Source organism: Pelophylax lessonae (assembly GCF_965119305.1).
Source record: "Pelophylax lessonae genome assembly, chromosome: 5".
NCBI classification, from domain to species: domain Eukaryota; kingdom Metazoa; phylum Chordata; class Amphibia; order Anura; family Ranidae; genus Pelophylax; species Pelophylax lessonae.
The window spans coordinates 179548053-179566641 of record NC_138772.1 but is presented as its reverse complement, the minus strand read 5'-3'; the positions used below and the strand labels follow the sequence as shown (position 1 = coordinate 179566641).

At 43.7% G+C, this 18589-nt stretch overlaps 1 protein-coding gene across 9 annotated transcripts in view; it reads left to right on the top strand.

The window, feature by feature from the left end:
- The window catches only part of TRAK1 (trafficking kinesin protein 1), a 326839-nt gene that overhangs the window by 159260 nt on the left and 148990 nt on the right, over window positions 1–18589 (top strand). For all 9 annotated transcript variants that reach the window (XM_082258136.1, XM_082258142.1, XM_082258144.1 and 6 more), the window contains one exon: window positions 2162–2356. Coding sequence is in view for 6 of the 9 variants with exons in the window: in XM_082258143.1 (XP_082114269.1) it covers window positions 2162–2356 (195 nt within the window). In the remaining 3 variants the exon portion in view is untranslated. The remainder of the gene's footprint in view (window positions 1–2161; window positions 2357–18589) is intronic.

Sequence of the window (18589 nt, the reverse complement as noted above, 5' to 3'; positions counted from 1 at the left end):
GGTGCATCCCTAGTAAGTACAGTCCCACCTCTCCCCTTTTGGTGTTTTTTGAGGGTGGACGTGGGTAACCTCTGGGGATGGTCGGGCTTCACCACTCCCTTTCCCACCTGTCCGGACTTGGAGTCTGGTAGGGGTGCCAGGGCGAGAGATGCAGCAGGGATCCCTGGGGTCTCCCCCCACTATTCCCACTCTATAAGGGTCCTGGGATAGTGTATATCCTGCCCTGGCAGTCTGGAGGGGTCCCAGTGTAGGAGACCCCTAGGTGCATGCCCTACTGTTTGCAGTGTGGGTATAGTGCAGGGGGGTCTAAGTACAGAGATCAGTGCAGTGTGCAGCGGAGTCTCACCTAATGTGTGTCCTATCTTCAAGGGGGGTCCCCTTGCAGAGGGTGCAGTATTGCAGAATTGCAGAGGGTGCAGTATTGTGTATATCCACAGTAGACCTTTTTTTGTGAAGGGTATAATCGTTGTTTTTAAATGACTGCTCTGTGGTAGAGTGTGCTCCGAGGGTTTTGTGTATCTGAAGGAGCAGTGTGTTGGCCTTGTGTCTGTCATATGATCAGACATTCTTTACAACAGCATTTTTCTCTTGTCTCTGAATGCAGCCAGTGACTGTTATCACAAAACTGTAAGGCCCCTTTCACACAGGCACACCGCCCGACGGAGTCCGTTCCGCTCAGCGGGGGATCGATCCGCCGATCCCCGCTGAGCAGGCGGATGACAGCTCTGTCTCCACTCTCTGTGGGCAGAGACGGAGCTGTCAGATCCCCGCTGTCCTCTATGGGGTCCGCTCTCATCCGATCCCATCTGATCCGATCCTCCAGACAGATGGAAAATAGGATTTCCATCCATCCAGATTTCATGAACAGGATCGGATAGCAGCGGTACCCGCTGCCCCATAGAAATGCATGGAGCATCCGATCAGGTCCGCCTGAAAAACTGACAGGCGGATCGGATCGCCGTGTGAAAGGGGCCTAATTGTTTATAAATAAAACCAGCACATTTTAAAGACATCAGTTCAAAATAGTATGGCTCATCTTTACCAAAAAAACTGCTTTTGCAGCTACAAGGGGCATCTGAATAGAAATACAAACTATGCAGCTTTGACCAAATGGTGGAGTTGAACAGTTACAGCTGGAAGTCTCTTAGCAACATCCTAGCAACAAGGCGCAATGGGATGATGTCACCAGTTTTTCAGTCAGGCCTCAGTAGGTACATAATGGCCTACACCTATAGCAAGGGAATTATTCAACTTTGGTCGAAACTACACAGCTTGTATTTATCTATTACCCATCTGCATTGGCAGTTCTTTGCTAAAAATGAACTTTGCCTTTCAATTTCATTGACAATGTTTTTACATTGGAATTCGGGTTGGATTTGCAAAAAGCATAGCAAATGCAGAAACACTACACCCATGTACAGAAGCCCTGACCTTGCTACATTATTAAGGTTATTAAATCAGCAAAAGGGACAGTATTTACATTTAATGGGAATCGTCCCTTGTGCTGGTGCTGGCTGTCATGAAAACCAAATTCCTCTGCTCCCACATATCCCCACAACCATACTCTTCTGGTGCTGCAGGGGTTAATCCCTTCCTCCATGTATAGAATCTATACTTAAGCTTCAATGAACGCAAAGCAATCTATAAATGGAGGAGGATGGACCTTTTGTGTGTAAATCACGCACAGTTCTGTGCATTCGGGGTTTTACGCCCTTGTGCTTGCTTATGCAAGTCCAGCCTATACCCGCGTACAGCTCTCGGGCACAGAAATATGCCCATCATTTTCAGAGTATGGCCTCATGCGCCTGTGGGCATGAGGCCTAACACAGCTCAGTCCCGCGTTTCAATCTCTCACCTTATAACTTGCTACAAAATTTGAGTTACAGTGTGACTAATTGGGGGGAATTGGGAGGAACCAGGGAAGAAATACTCCCTCCTGCTGGCAGCAGAGTGATTGAATCATCTCTAATTAAGAAAACCCACTTATCTGTAGATCAAGGATTGCTTTCGAATGCCAAAAATACAGTTTTATTCTGTTTCTGTATATTGTAACGTGTCAGGAATATATTGATGCAAATTTGTATTTACTCAAAGATCTCGAGATCTAAACCTGGAGTGTTAGACTTAATAACAGCAAACGATATGCTATGATTTCTTTCAGATGTGTGCAATAGTACTGATCTTCCGGAAGTTGAAATCATCAGCCTGCTGGAAGAGCAGCTGCCCCATTATAAGCTAAGAGCTGACACCATCTATGGGTATGACCACGACGACTGGCTCCAAACACCGCTCATCTCTCCTGATGCCAACATTGACTTGACAACTGAACAAATTGAAGAGACCTTGAAATACTTCCGTAAGTAAATGTTCTTTACATCCAAAGCTACTGTCACTATTTTCATAGTTTGTCGCAAGAATTTGTAAATGTCTTGTACTAATGTTTGTCTTGTAGATGAATCAAATGTAGCCATGTGTGTAGAGTGTAAAGGGGTTAGATCCTTCTTTAGGTTAGTTTTATTATGGTCTGTGTTCCCACTGAGAAGATGATAGGAAATAAGGAAGGATCACTTCAACAGATACAAATGGTAATGACAACATTCTTCTGGTTATAGTATAGTAGAGTTATAGCTTCTGTCAATGAAATGTTCTCTTAGTTTCTATCCTAGTGATGCTCTGTCAGCATGTGATAAGGAAAAGTAAGAGAATGGAAATCTCCCCAGTGCAAACTCTAAAAATTAGAGATGCACTGAAATTTCAGCAACCAAATCATATCGGCTGAAAGAGGTGTTTTTGGCATTTTGGCTAAAGAAAAAAAAAAAGGTTGGCAATAAGGCAGCGATAATGCCCTTGGGTCACGCCGGGGTGGAGACGCAGCTGTGCAGTGAAGATACCGGTGTTACGCATGCCCAGTGGCAGTGGCCGAGTCACCGGGTGACACCGCTTGCTGTGCGGCCAGCATGCACGTTTCCCGTGGTTGGGACTTGGGAGTCAGGAGCATACAGCGCTTCATGGGGAGCGGGCCCCGTCCCTCATGGATGGATGTGGCTACTATACTGAACAAAATTATAAATGCAACACTATTGTTTTTGCCCCCATTTTTCATAAGCTGAACTCAAAGATCTAAGACTTTTTCTCTGTACACAAAAGGCCTATTTCTCTCAATTATTGTTCACAAACCTGTCTAAATCTGTGTTAGTGAGCACTTCTCCTTTGCCGAGATAATCCGTCCACCTCACAGGTGTGGCATAATAAGATGCTGATTAGACAGCATGATTATTGCACAGGTGTGCCTTAGGCTGGCCACAATAAAGGCCACTCTAAAAATGTGCCGTTTTACTGTATTGGGGGGTCCGGGGGTCAGAAAACCAGTCAGTATCTGGTGTGACCACTATTAGCCTCACGCAGTACAACACATTTCCTTCGCATAGTTGATCAGGTTGTTGATTGTGTCCTGTGGAATGTTGGTCCACTCCTCTTCAATGGCTGTGTGAAGTTGTTGGATGTTGGCAGGACCTGGAATAGTGTTTCATAAAAGGAAGTTTAGTTTTGGATCTAGTTCTCCTTTCCTGATCATACTACTGCTCCGCTCTCCAATGGCTGTTTGCATGTTTTGTACTGTATGCAAATAAATGTAATCTAATGCTTTGGAACTGTACAGTAAATGCTGAATGCAAATGTTTATGAATGGGACCTGCTACAATCCATGATTAGTTATAGACAGCCATGTAATACCTCGATGGGTCATGGATATCAGAGGTTTGTTGGGGTCACATTATCTTTGCTGCAAATCCTATGACAAATTGCAATGCTTTTATAAATTAGTGGAAAATGTCCCTCATATAAGGCTGTAATCACACATCTGTTTGGTGCAGCACCGATATGGTGCTTTAGGAAATAAAATCCTGCATGAAAAAACAGACATACGAATGTAGCGTAACAAAGATAATTTCAAAGATCACTTTTGGTGCCTGTAGAGGAGTCTGTTAAGACAGATATGGTGGCTGCAACGTCTGACCCTCTTTTTGAAATGCTGGTTGCTTGGATTTTAGTCTAAGGCCTGCCATAGAGTAAATTTCTTACCGGCAACAACGGATTGCAGGAAAGCAATTCACTCTATTCCCCCATCAACACAGACAGTGTTGACAGGGAATTCCCTCCTGCCAAGCCATTGTGTTCTCCTGGCGGGGAAGCCTTTCCTGCCAGGAGAACACAGTGGTTATTACTAGTGGCTTTAACAGCCGCTAGTGATCATTGCATAACAAAAAAATCGGGCAGGCTTGCTGTACCCAAGTTGGTCAATTGATCAACTTGGGTACATTCAGCTTGCCCATACATGGTTTGAATCTTGGTTGGTTCCTGCTGAACCGGCTAAGATTCAAACCATCTATTGCTGGCTTAACTGGCTTTAATACGTATTAAATTGACAATCTGCAACATGTATGTCAATATGGAATTTCAGAATAATGTCAGAAGTTCTGTTCTGTATACCTGTACCAGGTCAGAAACCTAAAATTTTGAAGCCAGAAGACCAGCATGACAGTTCAGCACCTAGTCAGCAATTGTACTTTACATGTCTCTCTCAGGAAGTAGTTTGTTTAATGAGACTTTATCTCTAGACCATTTAAACAACCTTCTTCCCATAAGATTAAAAAGAAAAGCTGTTCTTTTAAAAGGTAACTCCACTTTCGTGGGGAAAAAAAAGTAGCAAATAAAGAAAAAATAATATAGTGTATACAATTGCAACCCAAGCAATATTGTATTTGAATTTTATTAAAAATTACCTTTCCTTTTCAATCTGCAGCTGCTGTAATTTTCTAAAAATGCAAAATGGCTACCTGGAGTTCTGTACACAGAATGTATACTGACCACACCCCAGAAACATAATTTCCTGCTTGTGTGATTGGCTCCCCAATTTTCCCAGAAGTCCGCCTAAGATACAAGTCATATTTCAGGCATCCCCTGCAACAAAAGTGTCATTTTTGGTGAGATACTCCCAATAGGAACACGTCTAAAGAGATGCAGGCCCAGCAGATTTTCTCGTTAGTGTTTTGTAGCTGAACAGCTGATTGATAATTATGAAACCACTTCCATTAGACTCACTCTGCTCAGAGAAATAAACAGGGATTTCTTCAGAATAACAAAACGTAGGGATATGCAACAAAGGTTGTTATAATCCTTGCAATGTACATAGATCACCCAGAGGGGAATGTTTTTTCTCTCAATAAAAGTGAAGTTATGCTTTAACATATTTTAGTCGTGTTATTTAGCTGTAAAGAGCCTCTCCTAGACAATGAAAGGCTTTGAGAATGCTGCTGGTTGCGACCAATTCAGATGCGATGTTAGCAGCCCCAGCAGACTCAGAGCTGTCATTCAAAGTACACTCTTTCGTATTTCTCCCTTACTCCTCCTGACTGCTACATAAAAGTTTATATAGGGGGTGAGAGGAAGAAGCCAGGTCAGGAGAGAACAGGCTTTCCAAAAAGGAGATCTATAGTCACAGCATACATTTTCATTTTTTAACATACCGTACGTATACACAGCATTGTAATAGCAATACAAATCTGTGTTATTTTTAACAATCTAATATAAGCTTACATGAAAAGTCTCCTTTTATTCTGAAATTGCTGCCTGTCTGCTGGTCATCTCTTTCCACAACTTTCTAGATTCCCTGCATGATTTGCAGTTTCTCCTCTGCTGTTTACATTAAATTTCTAAGGACTACATATCCCATGGTACCTTGCTGCCTGCCAGCAATGACTCTGCCTCCTGAAACTCCTTCTCTCAGCACCTCTGTAGTTCAGAGGGCAGACTCTGTGAAATGTGTGACACAGCAGTGCCTACTCACAGGACATAGTGAATTTGTGTCACAGAATTCAATGAAGTAAATGTGTGGGGATCTTCACAAAGTTCATTTTACAGACTTTAGGATTGTTCAGATTAAAGTTAATTGGCTAGAAATAACTGAACCTCTCTGATCAGGCCCCAGTGTGTGGGAAACATGTTAGGGGGGGCGTGGCTGGAGGGGCACTGGCTGGGGCCACACTCATTCACATATTTATGGATTGGTGCGTGGTGCTCCTTCCTTTCTCTGTTGATGCTTTTACACCTCTGAAAGATGCATAGGCGCTTTCTCCATTTACTTTAACCAATGGGGAGATCTTTGTCTCAGCTTAGAGCAGCACTGCAAGTTATACCTGTATCACTAGAAATAAATAAAATACAATTTAAATTCTATAACCAATCTCTATTACTGTTTCTCAGCCCTCAAACCTTTAGAAAGGCAGTTTATCTATATATTTTTAAGGCACATGTTAATGTTTCTAAACAATCTATTTGTTTTGAAATATACAAATTAGATATGTTTTACGTATGAGTTATTAATTAAAACTCTTAAGTGTCATAATGCATTTACTTTAACAAGCTGGAACATCTCCTGAACCCATCAAGGAGGTCCCCTGAGGATATAGCATTGGTTGAAAACCTGGGGATATATGGTTTAGCAAGGAGAGCAGATGCTGTTTCATGTATAATGACCACATTTAGCAGAGTTTGTAATCGTTCTACCTGAGCTTGTGTTGCCTAATTAGTTATTAATTAGCATTAGGTGTATGTTTGTACTTGGGTTCAAATGAAGGTATCTAATTTATTTAGGTTTTGTTATAATGCGGTTTGTGTTGAACGATTCAACATGCATTCAAAGATACATATAATATATAAAAAATGTTTACCTCTATTATTTCTCTTTCGTTCATTGACAGACACAGCTCCTGATCTTCTTCACTATTGGGTTATTCTTCCCCTCTAAAAGAGTAGGACACTAGGCTGAAAAATAATTTGACTGTGTCTATGGGCAGTCCCAGGAGGTATACTCCCCCTCTCTGCTATAGGTTCTCAGTTTTTTTCTGCTTTGTCAGGAGTAAGGACCTAGTTCCTTGCTGGGATCTCTGGTCCTGGCAATTTTTTCTTAAGATAGATTTTTTTCTCCTGTTTTTTTTTCCTGTGAGATCTACAATCAACTGCCGTACTGGACAGTGGGCTGGATAATCTATATCCAGTGGTCACCTCAGTCTGGCCAGCGACCGCGACATAGCCCCACCGGAAGGGGGCATGCCTGGGAGCCTTGTGGAGCCACCATTATGTTGTAGCCTATTTTCTGTGTAGGCTGGCGGCCATGTATGTGTAGCCGCGGCAGCCATTTTGTGTTAGTCCAGCATTGAATTGAATGGTGGCCATTACTGTGGAGCCTTCTGGGCATCCAGTTTAGCTGTGGGAGCCCCTCCTCATCCCCTGGTGCTAACTCCTGGGCCTCATTCCTTCCTGGGCGCCGCACATGGAGTGCTTTGATCCTGGTGCTGCCGGTGACTACCTGGTGGGGTCCTCTCCTGCTCTCTACTGCATGATCAGGGGATGCTGTGTTTCTGGTGACCGGGTGGTACCAGTGCAGTGGGGGTAACCCATAGCAGGGTTTTTTTGCTCTTTTGTGGGGTACCCTTATTCCTCATGGAGTCCTTGGAGCACATTTCCCCACCTGACCCCCTCTCAGAGCCTGCAGAGCCCTCAGGGTCCAGCCATCCATTGAGGCACTGACGGTGGTTCTGGAGTCCTTTGTGTCCTGGGTGAAGGTGGCTTTTGGGCAGCGGGGTAGTAAAAAGCGCCCCCTGTCTTCCCCTGCTTCATCTGTCACCTCAGATTCTGAATCTGATCTGGCTGCCGCGACCGGGGCCCTGCCCTGCGGGGTCTGCGACCACGCGCCCTGAGATAGTGAGAATGGTTCTTCCACTCCTGTAGCTGCGCACGAAAAGGCGCTGGTGGATGCACTGATTGGGTCTGTGCGTGAGACTTTAAAAATGAAGGATGCAGCTGGGGCTGTGGTGGAGGCACTGGTCTCCTTTTGAACTCACAAGCCGTCTAGAGCAATGAAGGCGTTTCCGTTTCCTTCCTATCTTGACAGATTTGTCACAAAAGAGTGGGAATGTCCAACACGTCCCTTTGTGGTCCCTAAGCGATTCGCATGAGTGTTTTGTCAAATGTTGGTCTGCGGACCAGACCTCTAAAGAAAGCCTTAACTGATCTTCCTTTTCAAGGAGATCGCCTGTTTGGAGCTGCCCTGGATGACATCATTAAGAGTCTCACAGGGGGGAAGAGCGCCTTTCTTCCGCAGGCTAATAAAGGTAAGGAACATCGTCGCAGACATGTCCCATCCTTCTCGGCTTACAGTAAGTTTTTTTCATCCCTCAGGATCGGTTGACAAGGGTTCAAAGCCTTTTAAGGCCTCTTCGGGAGTATCCAAGCGAACGTGGTCTGGCAAGTCCAAAGTGTGTTTCTCCAGACCCGTAGACAAGGCTCCTTCTGCATGTGCCTTCACCGGTGCCTGGGGTGGGGGGACGTCTTCACTGGTTTTCAGAGCCGTGGTCCTCCTTGGTACAAGACAAGTGGGTCCACGACGTGATTTGGTTTGGCTACCAGATCGAGTTTCGTTCTTACTCTCCGGAGAGGTTCTTTCCTTCCAATGTGCATCTGTCCCTGGTCCGATTGCAAACCCTCTTCGGGGCGATGAAAGACCTGTTACGTCAAGGGGTAATTTTTCTGGTTCCAACTCTGGAACTCTGGAATGTTTTCAGGGGTTTTATTCAAACCTGTTCACGGTTCTGAAGAAAGAAGGCAATGTGCATCTAATTCTGGATCTCAAGGCCCTCAACTGCTTTGTGCGGGTACAGAAGTTTAGAATGGAGTCTGTTCACACGGTGGTGGCATCCTTGCTTTAGGGAGATTGCTTCCTCCGCTTTGCTGTGGGAGGGGAGCATTATCAGTTTGTGGCGTTACCCATTGGCTTGCCTCTGCTCCTCGGATCTTCACAAAGGTGTTGGCTCCAGTGCTGGTGTTTTTACATAAGCGAAGAATTGCGGTGCTGAACTACCTGGAAGACCTTCTCTTGCGCGCAGAGTCTCTCTTACTGCTCCAATGGACAACGTGGATATCACTATATGGACTCTAAGGCAGTTCGACTGGCTTCTGATTTTTCAGAAGTCTGCTCTGGTTCCTTCCACAAAAGTGGACTATCTGGGTCTGACTCTGGACTCTAGGCAGAGTATTCCTTCCTCTGGACAAACTCCAGAAGCTGCATGCTTTCATCTCTTGCTGTCCAGCAGGAGGTCGTCACTCTAGAATTACATGAGGGTGCTGGGCCTGATGGTTCCTACCTTTCAATGCTGTGTCTCCGGTGGGGCACCCCAGAGGTGGATTTGTTGGCATCTCGGCTCAACAGGAAGGTGCACAGGTTTGTATTATGGTCAAGGGATTCGCTAGCAGATGCCACAGATGTGCTGGTGGCCCCTAGGGGCCCCTATTGTCTGGTTTATGCCTACTCTCCTCTCAAGCTTCTGCCAAGACTCTTGCGCTGGATCAAGGTAGAAGGAATTTCGGTCATTCCAGTGGCCCCGGATTGGCCTCTCCGATCTTGATACGCCGACCTGGTCTTAGGGAGGATCTGCTGTCCCAAGGACCAATCTTCCTTCCTGCTTTACAGTCGCTGGCTTTGACAGCTTGGCTGTTGAAAGCCAAGTGCTGAAGGATAGAGGTTTGTCTGGGTCGTTGATTCCCACACTACTGAAGGCTTGGAAGTCTTCTTCTAGGAAGATCTACCATCGTACGTGGAAAGAGTACATTTCGTGGTGTCGCTTGGTGTTCACCCTCACTTTTTCTTCGGTGGCTCGGGTCTTGACCTTCCTTTAACGGGGGGGGGTTGAGCAGAAATTGGCCTTGAGTACCCTTAAGGTGTCAGCCTTGGCAGTCTTCTTTCAATGACCCTTGGCCATGCTCTCCCTGGTGCGTACTTTTATTCTGGGGGTTCGACATTTGACTCCACCGTTGCCATCCCCACTTCCGCCTTTGGGATCTCAACCTGGTTCTTTCAGCTCTACAGAAGCCTCCCTTTGAAAATATTCAGAAGATTCCCCTGCTTACGCTATTCCAGAAGGTGGCCTTTTTGGTGACTATTACCTCTGTGTGCAAGGGTGTCGGAATTGGCAGCGTTTGTCTTGTCACTCCCCTTATTTGGTGGTCCACAAAGATAAGGTGGCTCTTTGCCCCTGTCCGTCGTTCCTTCCAAAGATGGTTTCTGCTTTCCATCTGAATGAGGACATTGTGTTGCCTTCCCTGTATCCCACGCCAAAACATCCTAAGAAAATTGCGTTGCATTCCCTGGATGTGGTTTGGGCTATTCCAGTGTACCTGGCAGCTACAGAGTCTTTTAGGAAGTCAGACTATTTGTGCTTATGGATGGGCTTCAAAAAGGACTATCCGCTTCTTCTGCGATCATTTCTAGATGGCTCAGACAGACGGTGACTCAGGCCTATTTAATTAAGGATCAGGTTCCTCCTTTCCCTGTGAAGGCACACTCTACGCTGTCACTCTTCTTGGGCCTTTCGTCATTAGGCGTTAGTAATGCAGGTGTGCAAGGCGGCTACTTTGTCATCGGTGCACACTTTCACAAAATCTTATAGCGTGGATGTGTTGGCATCTGTGGATGCCTCTTTTGGCTGCAAGGTTTTGAAGGCTGTTTAGGGGGCTTGTTTCCTCTTTGGGGGTGTATTGTTTTTCAGGTGGGCTCCAGCTGTTTTGGTTGAGCTCCTGTTACCTCTTTTGCTACGGTTTAGCCTTGGGAAGTTTTGCTTGCTGTTCCCACCCCTCATATTTGACACTTCTTTGGGACGTTCCAATGGTCAAGAAGATCAGGCGCTGTGTCAATCAATGAACGAAAGAGAAAATGGGATTTTTGACTTACCGTAAAATCCATTTCTCTGATGTTTATTGATCGACACAGCACCCACCCCTCAATGGAGTTGTATTACTTCTGAAACTGCTTGTAACAAAACTGAGTGTCTGTAGCAGAGAGGGGGAGTATACCTTCTGGGACTGCCCATAGGGGCATAGTCAAGTTGTCTTTCTGCCGAGTGTCCTACTCCTGTAGGGGGCAGTATAACCCAATGTTTAAAGAAGATCATGAGCTGTGTCCGTCAATGAACCTCGGAGAAATGGATTTTACGGTAAGTAAAAAAATCCAATTTTTAATGATAAATACCACATATGTCAAACACAAGGCCCACAGACTGAATCCGGCCCATCAGCCGGAGCATGGTGGAACTCCATTTTGTCACCTCCAGCTTTTGCCCTCTGCTCCTGTTCACCACTGTCACTTGTAAGCAACAGTAGCCTTCTGCAGATTCAGGTGCAGTGTGGGATGGGGCATCACGTGGTAGGCTGCACTGTGATCCCCATCTGTGCCTGAGTGCACAAATTTCAACCAGTGATTTCCCTGCAAGTGAGACAGAGGTAGGCAAATCGTCCACACTGCCAGGAAGTACCAGAGCCTGGCTGAGTAGGTGAGATGTGACAGCTTTTGGGGGGGTGGGGGGGTGGGGCAGACGAGGGCTGTGAAGGGAGATGCGTGCAGAGGTGGGAGATGGGGGAGAGCCTGTGATGGGGACAGCCTGTGAAAGAGAGCTAAACCCTGCACATTATGCTTCGCAACCCCTTAATCCTTCACTCTGTATGTGGCACACTCCTCAACCCTGCACTCTGTAAGTGCACCCCTAAACTCTGCACTATGTACGTATTACAGCGCTGTTATCTGCGTTATGTATGTAGCACACCCCTGAAATCTGCACTTTGTGCAAATGGCATCCCTGAAACTGCACTCTGTACATAGCTCACCCCTGAACTCTGCACTCTGTACATAGTGCATCCCTAAACTCCACATATAATGCACTCCTGGTATTTATTGCCCTTTTAAGATCTTTCCCCTGTTAGTGCAATTTGGCCATACCCACCATTCAATGTGGTTCGGCGGGGGAGCATGGTTGAGTTCCTGCTTCTATTATCTGAGGAAAAAAGCCCTAGGTAAATTTATATAGTCATACAGATACAACCAGCCTTTTGAGGACAATCATGATGTGACCCGAAATTAAATTGAGTTTGACACCCCTGATACATACTATAAACATGCAAATGTACATTATTAGTATAATAAACAGTTGCTTGTAACTGACATTTGTGAGGACTATTTTGTAAAGCTAGTCCCCTCCAGTTCCATAGTTGATTTTTCTTGTCTCTTTTAAAGCTTGTTCTTGGTCAGCTGTATCAAAGTATCAAAGTGCTGAATGAAACATAAATGGATAATTATACAAGTCATAACTAGTCAGCAAGAAAGCTGTGTGATCATTAAGAATGTCAGGTTATTTGACCATAAAGTCCTATGGGATGTTCCACAAGACTTACTACAGATACTAAAACAAATCTGACAGTTTGCATCTCTTTCTTACTCCTTTTAAAATAAGTGTTTTATTGTTTTATATTTCCTGATCGGAGAGACCCTCTGTCCAAGGGACCACCGTCACTGGTACAGAAAGTGAGAGAGATTCCTCTCCAGTTGGGTCTCAAACAAAAAAAAAAATCTGAAATGCTGTTCTCTCTCTCCTCCAGCAAAAAAAAAAAAAAAAAAAAAAATGTTTTATCCGGAGTGCTACTTTACGCCTTGATCCTGAGTTTTCATAAATGTTTTCAGCTGGGTGCGAAGATGTAGTAGTTAAAAGATTATGAATTATGAAGTCTTTAAGTAATGAACACCTTCCGATAAGATTACTCAAGCTTATAATCATATTTAGTAATTAAATAGTAATTGAGCATCTAAATACCCATCTCCAGGCAAGTCTTTCCTTTTTTTCTAAAGTAGTGAAGTATCTTTAATTTTTTTTTGTACGCTCTTTGGGAAATAATCTTTGCAATGCCAGGCTCCATCATTATCCAGCTTTAGTATCTTCATCTTTCAGTGATTCAGTGGTGCCAGGGGGAATATGCTATGGCACCCTGTATGACAAAGGTCCACCCTGTAGAACTAGAGGCAAGTGTTTAGATAACTGGTTTGGTTAACTGGTCTTCTCAACAGGAAATTCTGCCTCAGGCAGTTAGGAAGTATCATGTCATGATTAATTGGAGACAAAGAAGCCAGGGGCATCTTAACGAGACAGTCCCATAGTAAACCTGGGGTATTTTTGCTTTCAGTGCTCCAAACGCAGTAGGATGGTACTGTAATTTTAAGGATTTTTGATTTAAGAAACCAAAAAAAAACTTGTGTGCATAAGTGGATTTAGATATATAATCTGAAAATTCTTATAAACCATTGATTTTATATCCCCAGTTATATAGTTGATGTCGCAATGATAATGTTATATGATAGATGTACCGACTGAAATGTTTCTCTGATTGAGCCATAGATATATTGCTGTGAAGAGTTCATGTTTGTGCAGCTTTCATGGTCTGTTTTGTAACATTTTTATGTTTTAATCTTGGTTTATTGTTTTTTGTTATTACACAAATACACATAAAACTGAGCTAAAGCGAGAAAAAGCAAAAAACTTAAAGGTGGGGGGGGGGGGGGGGGGGCTAACAGAAGGACCATTAGGTTCAGGATTAGATCCGTATTCAGTACAGTACATGTAGCAGTAACAGAAGATTATATCTTCTAGTACCTAAGGCAAGTCAAAGTACTGTTTTGTATCACTTTGCATTGTATGCAAGCTTTTTGCCATCTCAAACCTGTTTTGCATTATACAAGCGGGAGTAAACTCTACCCCTCAAATGCTGCTCCTCAATAAAGTCAATATAATAAAGCATCCCAACACATTCTACATTAGGATTAACCCCTTTTGCATGTTTCTTACTTTTTTCACAGCCGTGTTTAAATTCTTCCTTCCCGGGATAAGCCTGCGCCATGTTAAGACTTCTGAGTCCGCAGTGAACTATACTTCCGCCCTTTCTGTTATTCCTTGATGTAATCTTGCGTATGTGCAGTAATTTCTTAGCCAAGCCTTAATTTTAGTTCCAGGATGTATCTAGAGCTTCTTATTGGGACTGAAATCTCATGGTATCTTGGCCCAGTGCTGCACAGAGGAGATGACGGAACTACAGCATAATTATGAATGGACTAACGGCACAAAGAGCGTGCCGTAAATCAGGGGAAATATGCGCATGCACCTGTGACAGTGACAGATTACAAGCAAACGGAGCAGGTTATTAGAGCTTTGTACGGTTTTTACTGATTTAAATGTAGAAATTTTATTGGGGAGAGTTTACTCCCACTTTAGCCTATCTTTGTAGGAGTTAGTTACTCTTGGTCTCATCATTCAGACTACCCATCCTGTTACAAGAAGTACGGGGGACATGCTTTGCAATGCCCTAATCAATCTTACATTTCTACGGATGACTGAAAGTTGAATTTCACTGTATCTGAGCACCACAAACTGAAAACTATTTTTAAAAACTTTGATATTCAAGCCAACTTTCCCATCCAGTTCATGCCGCCATGCTTTAATTTGTTGGAAAATCAATTTGAAAAACACCCCTTTAGCATGTCTAGCTGCGGCCATCTTGAGTAAGAGCAGATGACTTATGAAGCATTTACTTTCTGGAATCCATCTGCCCTTACTTTTAGGTATATCGGCAGAAGGGTGTGCCTGAAGACTTCAGGGATATATGACATCATTTTAGCCTAGATCAGTGATGGCGAACCTTGGCACCCCAGATGTTTTGGAACTATATTTCCCATGATGCTCATGCATTCTGCAGTGTAGATGAGCATCATGGGGAATGTAGTTTCAAAACATCTGGGGTGTCAAGGTTTGCCATCACTGGCCTAGATCAATACTCAGGAAGCATTATTGAAATGTAAAAAAAAAAAAAAAGTTTAAAACAAGAAACTATAGAATAACTTCATATCTATTTTCTAATGCTAGCAGAATAAAGATTTAAAATAGTTAATGATAGTTAAGGATTAGAATTTAGTTCTGGTTTAACGGTGTGCTGAACAGGCCCCTTAGCAATTTTTAGTTGTGAAAAAAAAAGAATAAAACTAAAAAAAAAAAAAAAAAAAAAAAAACAGGTCATTCTGACCAAGAACTTTTTTTACTATCACATGATTAAATCACTAGACAAGAAACAATCCAGATCACTGAATTGTCCTAAATGTCCCACGTGCTGCTATCTAAAGCATACAATGATTACTGTACACACAGGACTCTGTTTATGATACAGTCTGCAGATTGCCCGTGGATATTTGCTCAGTAGTCAAGCTCACTTAAATTTTAATCCATGTATTTATATTTGGTGAATGTAGACTGTGATGTACTGCGTGAGGAGCATGCTACAGGGTTTGACTCTGGGAACGGTACCTCCAGATATTTAAATGAATTAGGAACTTGCATGCCTTACTGTTTTTTTCTTTTTTGTCTCATTTAAAAAAAACTAGTCAAGAACATCCCTGGTATTTATAATATGGAAGCTTTGTCCAGGGACAGATTGTATTTGCATGCATTAAGGGACTACCGCTGAATTTGTTACTGGTGTTTCAAATGGACAAAAAGAGTAACAATTCTAATATTACAATATAACACAAAATTATCTATGGTGCATTTGGAATGCTGCCTTTTGTTACAGAAGACCTATACTACAGATCTCAAACACAAGGCCCGTGGGCCGAGTGCGGCTTGCCAGGCCTTGTCATGTGGCCCTCCCACCTAGTTCGGAACATGGCGGAACTTCATTCTGCCACCTCTGGCTCTCACCCTCTGTTCTCGCTCCTTACTGTCACTTGTAAACACAGAAACCTTCTGTGTTTAAAAGTGATGGCTTTGCCCAGTGGCCCTCTGAACAGATCCCTGCACTCCCTCATGGCAAGGAAAGATCTTCATAATATGAGAGAGAGAATGATCTCCCGGCAAGGTGTGGCAGAACCTTCTACACAGGGAGGTACTAGAGCCAGGCCTGGTAGGAGATAGAGATTAGAGAAAACTTTGGGGCAGGGGGCTGGGGTTGCACACTGTGCATAGCGCATGCACCCTTAAATGCTGAACTCTGTACACAGCACACCCCTGAACCCTGCACTCTGTACGCAGCATGCCCCTAAACCCTGCATTCTGTATATAGCACACCCCTGAACCCTGCACTCTGTATATAGCGCAACCCTGCACTCTGTATATAGCGCAACCCTGCACTCTGTACATAACGCGCCCCTGAACCCTGCGTTCTGTACGTAGCGCACCCCAGGATACAACCAGCCCTTTGAAGGCTACCATACTGCTGATGCGGCCTGTAATGAAATTGAGTTGGACACCCCTGTACTTTTGATGCCCTGTCAAGCAACAAACGAATCGCCAGTACTGCCTGTAGGCTCCATGCTGCTGATCTTATCCCCAGAACTGACTTGCAATGCCTTTTTAAATAATATGTCTTTGTTTGGAAGAGGCCTTCTTGGTCAAACCTACTCCTTAGGCACAGTTGAAAGAAGTTAATGTTTCCAGGGTAGCCACATAGTGTAGCATAGCCTGTTCGTTCTGCACTCCTGTGACCTGTTTTTAGCAGACAGCGGGCTGACGTCATAGAGCCGGTCCGGGCTTAGGAAAGATTGTGACCATATGGTCAAGATCCACCCAGGAACCTGGACTGATACCCGGCTCAGCCACTCAGCGAGCCGCTGAGAGCCTGAGCCAGACACTCCCACCCCCTATACAGCCCAGCGCTCCAGTGAGCTCTGGGCAGCAGAGAGCCGGTGACTGACAGTCAACGGCTCTCTGCTCAGGAAGCTGTGAGAACTGAGCAATTGGCGATGTTTGATCACTCATTTCTCAGTATTAGAACCGGTGGGGGACCGAAGCTTCATCCACCTAGGTAAGCATGATTCCAAAATACAAATTAATTGCATACTTCTTTTAAAGTCTAAATTTTTAATAGAATTAAAATAATTTTTTGCCTTTACAGTATATATTTTATTATTCAAATGAGCTGAACTGGTAAAAGAGTGACAGATGCAGTTGCAAATTATAAAAAAAAATGTCCTAATTATTCAAATTAATTATTTGGTTATGGATACAAATAATTCGTTGTCTGGACAAGTCACAGGATTAATAGAATAGCTGTTATTTAGTTCACTTCTTCCAGGCAGCAGTTCCTTCCAAGCTGCCTGCAATGCGTCTCACCCTCTTCTAACCTTGAAGCTGGTAAAGGTTCAGACTAGCAGGAAATTTCTGTCCCCTTTATCTAATGTCCTTATACAAGTGTATTCAATTAAGTATTTCATTGTTTAAAAAAAAAAAAAAAAAAAAAAACACAAGCTTATTTACAAGCCAGTACAGTGTGCAGTAACCTGGGCAACCAGTTTTAAAATGACTTCTCAGTTCCATAATAGAAAACAAAAAAAAAAAAAAAAAAAAAAAAAAGGAATGATTGCTATGAGTTATTGCATGCACATTGAGCTTTGCTATATTTTTTAATATGATCAAACTGGGAGGGATCCATTATTTCAACAAGGAGATCGCAGACCATTCATCCAAGGGAAACCTTTAAAGCGGAGTTCCGGCCTCAAATACTTTTTTTAACTAAAAATACCCCTATAATACTAATCCATCGCCCTTTACAGAACCGCTATTCTCATACTTACAAGGTGTACAGTACTGGATTTTAGTCAAAATCTTGCTTTTAAAAACGCTGTCTGAGCGCGGCCATCTTAGATGTGGGCATCTGAAGCCACAGTGTAATCTGCTGTGTCCTCCTTCCTGATTCCAGGGAGTGTTCTGGGAGTTCTTCCTGATTCCAGCCTCCTGGGAGTGATGACAAACAGCTCCCAGGATGCAATGCAAAGGCGGAAGTGATGTCGGTGGCCACAGAGGGGGGGAGAAGGAGGAAGTACATTAAAAAATGCCTGAAAATAAGGTAAGGGACCCCCGAAAAAAATTAAAAATGCCCAATTGTTTATCAGCATAGCGAGCACTCCAGGAATCACTAAAGTTGCAAAATAGGCCGGAACTCCACTTTAAGTGTTTTTCAATCTCAAACATGAAATATGAACAGGGAGTCGTCCCTGCCGATAGAACACAATGATTGTTAGCGGCTTTAGTGGTGCCTGCTGAATCAGCCGAGATTTGAACCATCTATGACAGCTTAAGTGTAATTTCTGTCTGCTGCTTCATTTATCTACAAGTTTTCCTGACACCGAGAGAAAAAAGTTGACGGGAGGGAGGGCCAGCTGATTGACAGCCTCAGCTCTGTCCCTGTGTGCTGTATGAAGAGGGGTGTGTCCTTTCCCTCCAATCAGCTCTCAGCAGGGTGGATTTGATTTAAACCAAGCCAATTTAAATCACGATTTAAATCAATAGTAAAAAGGTTTGACCAACTCGATTTAAATCATAATTTTTAAAGAGCAACGGTCATTTCCGTCCTGCAGCGGCTCCTCCACTTACTTGCTGTTGACTCACCGACAGTCCTATTCGCTTTAATGAGATGGCTAGTGATGCTGCAGTGACACAACATGGTGAGGGACATGGCAGCAGCAGGTGATTGGATACTGGCTAACGGGCACTGCCATGATGGATCTGAAAGGACAGGTGCTCTTTAAATGTAAGGACTCATTTTTGCTGGTAGTGTGAAATTGTGTGAATGCATCAGTGCAGTGCATGTTTTCTCAGCTTGCAGAGATTGGATTCATTACCAAAACCAAAAATGTAAATGTTGCTAAATAAAAAAAAAAAAAAAAATATATATA